Source organism: Sebastes umbrosus, chromosome 8, assembly GCF_015220745.1.
Source record: "Sebastes umbrosus isolate fSebUmb1 chromosome 8, fSebUmb1.pri, whole genome shotgun sequence".
NCBI lineage: Eukaryota > Metazoa > Chordata > Actinopteri > Perciformes > Sebastidae > Sebastes > Sebastes umbrosus.
In genome coordinates this window covers 132,413-138,121 of record NC_051276.1, presented here as the reverse complement: position 1 = coordinate 138,121, position 5,709 = coordinate 132,413, and the positions used below count along the sequence as shown (strand labels likewise).

The following is a 5,709-nucleotide window of genomic DNA, read 5'->3' as shown; positions in this document are numbered from 1 at the left end:
TTTTGACTCATGTTTCATTATAATAGTCATCTAAAGTACAACGTTGCCCATCTGCAAATTCCCAGTTATGATAAAGATGTATTCACATATTTCAGTTCAAAAAGAATGAATACCTAATACTAATGTAGAATAATACTAGAAGTGAAAGATTTGATGATGATTAAGAGTATTGTGTTTGCTTTCTTAAATTGAAGTAGTATGAAATATGTTGCCTTTATGTCATATATATCAAGACCGATGCAGTTTACAAGAAGGACGCCATTTAATTGACTAATGTGGCACCAAAATGAGGCACTCAAACCACATAGACTATGGTTTGAGTGCCTCATGTTCCCAACAAATGTCTTCCTGGATGTTTCAGGATCCCACCCTCCCTCCACAGGAACTTCATCTGCTGTTGACAGCCCGTGTCCGTGGCTCTTGTGCCAAGCGGATCAAGTGTGCATTGTAAAAGGCAGCTCGATGTCCAACTGGGCAGTGCCATGTTATTATTGTTACAGCACCTTGTGCTTCTTGGGGCCCTATTGAGACGTGTTAACAGATGATGCACGCCAGTAAAACATCTGACAGTGATACCCCCTAAAGAACACAGTGGGGGTCCGAGGTTGACCAAGTGCCCTCACACCTCTTAGGCTAATTAGCTGCCTTTCACATATGTTACACAGATGTAGTTGATTAATCAGGTACAGTCTGGCAAAGAAGACTTTCTTCTGTTATCTTGAGGAGTGCCTCAAGATAACAACCAGTGGGTTTGTGTCAAAATGTCCTTCCACTGTAAATCCTTTGTCAAACAGTGTGTCTGACAGGCCTGGGACACTGATCTTTGGCAAGTCTTTCTGTTCTCTATTCTGAGCATGAACTCATTCCTGCTAGAGGCAAACAGGGCCCTAGTCAAGTGTAAATGAGCTAGTAATAGAATAATACATGGGGCCTCTGTAATGGGATGCCTGTAGTCTGGGGGAATCTGTAAAGTAATCTGTGAATCTATACAAGCAGGCTATATCTTATCTATCTCTGTGTGTGTGTGCATGTGTGTGTGTGTGTGTGGTACAATGTGCTTTTTAAGCTTACAACACCAACAACAGTGTTTCTATGTGAGAACAGTAACATTGGTTGCTTCTTGAATGCTGCCCTACATGGAACATTATTTATTATTTTAAAGTATGTAAGTATGACGTCCATTCTACGTCATACGTGGGTTTTCATTTAAACAAATATTATGGGGTAGTAGTAGCAGCACAGATAACAGTAATAATAGTAATAATACCACTTAGTATTTTTCTTCAGCAACATCAATCTCAACGGCAGCGTCCCAGACATCTACGCTGGAGCCAGTGGTGTCCAACGGAAGTCCACGGTAAGGTTTCTGCAAACTGCCCCGACAGCTTCCTAGTTGACCTACAGCAGAAACCAGCAGGTTTGAATGGGATACCCAGGTGAGGGTTAGATGTCTTCCTGTTTCTACCCGGGTTAGGGTTAGATGTCTTCCTGTTTCTACCCAGGTTAGGGTTAGATGTCCTCCTGTTTCTATCCAGGTTAGGGTTAGATGTCCTGTTTCTACCCAGGTTAGGGTTAGATGTCCTCCTGTTTCTACCCAGATTAGGGTTAAATGTCTTCCTGTTTCTATCCAGGTTAGGGTTAGATGTCTTCCTGTTTCTATCCAGGTTAGGGTTAGATGTCTTCCTGTTTCTATCCAGGTTAGGGTTAGATGTCCTCCTGTTTCTATCCAGGTTAGGGTTAGATGTCCTCCTGTTTCTATCCAGGTTAGGGTTAGATGTCTTCCTGTTTCTATCCAGGTTAGGGTTAGATGTCTTCCTGTTTCTATCCAGGTTAGGGTTAGTTGTCTTCCTGTTTCTATCCAGGTTAGGGTTAGATGTCTTCCTGTTTCTATCCAGGTTAGGGTTAGTTGTCTTCCTGTTTCTACCCAGGTTAGGATTAGATGTCTTCCTGTTTCTATACAGGTTAGGGTTAGATGTCCTCCTGTTTCTATCCAGGTTAGGGTTAGATGTCTTCCTGTGACCTCTCACGGGTTAGGGTTAGATGTCTTCCTGTGTCCTCTCCCAGGTTAGGGTTAGATGTCTTCCTGTGACCTCTCACGGGTTAGGGTTAGATGTCTTCCTGTGTCCTCTCACAGGTTAGGGTTAGATGTCTTCCTGTTTCTACCCGGGTTAGGGTTAGATGTCTTCCTGTGTCCTCCCTCGTCTCCCTGGTTGTTTGAACGCAGCTGACAGCCCTCGTCCAATGATATGAGTCCACATGCAGCGCAGGGAAGAGGGGCAGCAGTGAGGCACTTTGATAAAGCAGACTGTCAGCACCGTGTGGAGCCACAGAGAGCTGCGCAACGGTGAGGCACGGCACGGCACGGCACGGCACGGCAGCACAGAGGACTGGACCGGGTGAATGCAGTCCTTAACACAACACACTGCTGCAGATACTCTCCCACCATTTCCGGAGATAAGAGGACGCTCAGAGTAACCTTCACCCAAACAGGAAAGAGGAGATTTGGCTCAGCAGAACATTTCTTTGGTAATTGTCGTGGAGAGAATCTGAACCGGGTCCCGGTTGTCCCCCTACACGCCAGACCGCGGTCAGTAGCTAACGATAGCTATCCGAGTGTCCGAGTATCACAGCTCTCACTTAACAAACTCCTCATTCCTCTCAAAGTGTTGTCAGTGTTAAAGAGCCAGAAGACACCGAGTCCAGCTGTGAGGGAAGCAGCCGTCTGTCCGCCATGGAGAACTCTCACACGAAGAGTGTGGAAGAAGTTTACACTTATTTCTGCGTCAATGAAAGCACAGGACTTTCCCTGGACGAGGTGAAACGGCAGAAGGAGAAATGGGGCCCAAACGGTACGATTATATATCTACACTGTAATGTTAGTCCAGACACTATATCTAGACTGTAACGTTAGTCCAGACTATATATTCACTGTAACGTTAGACCAGACAATATATCTACACTGTAACGTTGAACCAAACTATATCTACACTGTAGCGTTAGTCCAGACTATATCTACACTGTAACGTTAGACCAGACACTATATCTACACTGTAACGTTTGTCCAGACTATAAATCTTCACTGTAACGTTAAACCAGACACTATATCTTCCCTGTGGCGTTAGTCCAGACTATATCTACACTGTAGCGTTAGTCCAGACTATATATCTTCACTGTAACGTTAATCCAGACTAAATCTACACTGTAACGTTAGTCCAGACTATATACTCACTGTAATGTTAGACCAGACACTATATCTTCACTGTAACGTTAGACCAGACACTATATCTCCACTGTAGCGTTAGTCCAGACTATATCTAGACTGTAACGTTAGTCCAGACTATATATCTTCACTGTAACGTTAATCCAGACTAAATCTACACTGTAGCGTTAGTCCAGACTATATCTACACTGTAACGTTAGTCCAGACTATATATCTTCACTGTAACGTTAATCCAGACTAAATCTACACTGTAACGTTAGTCCAGACTATACTCACTGTAATGTTAGACCAGACACTATATCTCCACTGTAGCGTTAGTCCAGACTATATCTAGACTGTAACGTTAGTCCAGACTATATATTCACTGTAACGTTAGACTAGACACTATATCTTCACTGTAACGTTAGTCCAGACTATATCTACACTGTAACCTTAGTCCAGACTATATCTTCACTGTAACGTTAGACCAGAAAATATCTAAACTTTAACGTTAGACCAGACACTATATCTACACTGTAATGTTAGTCCAGACTATATCTACACTGTAACCTTAGTCCAGACTATATCTTCACTCTAACGTTAGACGAGACACTATATCTACACTGTAACGTTAGACCAGACACTATATCTACACTGTAACGTTGAACCAAACTATATCTACACTGTAACGTTAGTCCAGACTATATCTACACTGTAACGTTAGACCAGACACTATATCTACACTGTAACGTTAGTCCAGACTATAAATCTTCACTGTAACGTTAGACCAGACACTATATCTTCACTGTGGCGTTAGTCCAGACTATATCTACACTGTAACGTTAGTCCAGACTATATCTTCACTGTAACGTTAGACCAGACACTATATCTTCACTGTAGCGTTTGTCCAGACTATATCTACACTGTAACGTTAGTCCAGACACTATATCTACAGTGTAATGTTAGACCAGACTATATCTACACTGTAACGTTAGACCAGACACTATATCTTCACTGTAGCGTTAGTCCAGACTATATCTACACCGTAACGTTAGTCCAGACACTATAGCTACAGTGTAATGTTAGACCAGACTATATCTACACTGTAACGTTAGACCAGACTATATCTACACTGTAACGTTAGACCAGACACTATATCTACACTGTAACGTTAGTCCAGACACTATATCTTCACTGTAACGTTAGACCAGACACTATATCTACACTGTAACGTTAGACCAGACACTATATCTTCACTGTGGCGTTAGTCCAGACTATATCTACACTGTAGCGTTAGTCCAGACTATATCTACACTGTAACGTTAGTCCAGACTATATCTTCACTGTAACGTTAGACCAGACACTATATCTTCACTGTAGCGTTTGTCCAGACTATATCTACACTGTAACGTTAGTCCAGACACTATATCTACAGTGTAATGTTAGACCAGACTATATCTACACTGTAACGTTAGTCCAGATTATATCTTCACTGTAACGTTAGACCAGACACTACATCTTCACTGTAGCGTTAGTCCAGACTATATCTACACCGTAACGTTAGTCCAGACACTATAGCTACAGTGTAATGTTAGACCAGACTATATCTACACTGTAACGTTAGACCAGACACTATATCTACACTGTAACGTTAGTCCAGACCATATATACACTGTAACGTTAGACCAGACACTATATCTTCACTGTGGCGTTAGTCCAGACTATATCTACACTGTAGCGTTAGTCCAGACTATATCTACACTGTAACGTTAGTCCAGACTATATCTTCACTGTAACGTTAGACCAGACACTATATCTTCACTGTAGCGTTTGTCCAGACTATATCTACACTGTAACATTAGTCCAGACACTATATCTACAGTGTAATGTTAGACCAGACTATATCTACACTGTAACGTTAGACCAGACACTATATCTTCACTGTAGCGTTAGTCCAGACTATATCTACACCGTAACGTTAGTCCAGACACTATAGCTACAGTGTAATGTTAGACCAGACTATATCTACACTGTAACGTTAGACCAGACTATATCTACACTGTAATGTTAGTCCAGACCATATATACACTGTAACGTTAGTCCAGACACTATATCTACACTGTAACGTTAGTCCAGACACTATATCTTCACTGTAACGCTAGACCAGACACTATATCTACACTGTAACGTTAGTCCAGACTATAAATCTTCACTGTAACGTTAGACCAGACACTATATCTTCACTGTGGCGTTAGTCCAGACTATATCTACACTGTAGCGTTAGACCAGACACTATATCTAAACTGTAACGTTAGACCAGACACTATATCTACACTGTAACGTAAGTCTAGACACTATATACACACACTGTAACGTTAGTCCAGACTATATATACACTGTAACGTTAGACCAGACAATATATCTACACTGTAACGTTAGACCAGACAATATCTACACTGTAACGTTAGACCAGACACTATATCTACACTACAACGTTAGACCAGACTACA

The 5,709-nt window shown here is 41.8% G+C and overlaps 1 protein-coding gene across 1 annotated transcript in view; it reads left to right on the top strand.

The window, feature by feature from the left end:
- The first annotated feature begins 1,898 nt into the window (after window positions 1-1,898).
- Window positions 1,899-5,709, top strand: part of LOC119492715 (sarcoplasmic/endoplasmic reticulum calcium ATPase 2-like) — a 51,723-nt gene continuing 47,912 nt past the window's right edge. The window contains 2 exon segments of the mRNA XM_037777387.1: window positions 1,899-2,587; window positions 2,665-2,849. Coding sequence (XP_037633315.1) covers window positions 2,732-2,849 — 118 coding nt within the window. The 5' untranslated portion in view covers window positions 1,899-2,587; window positions 2,665-2,731.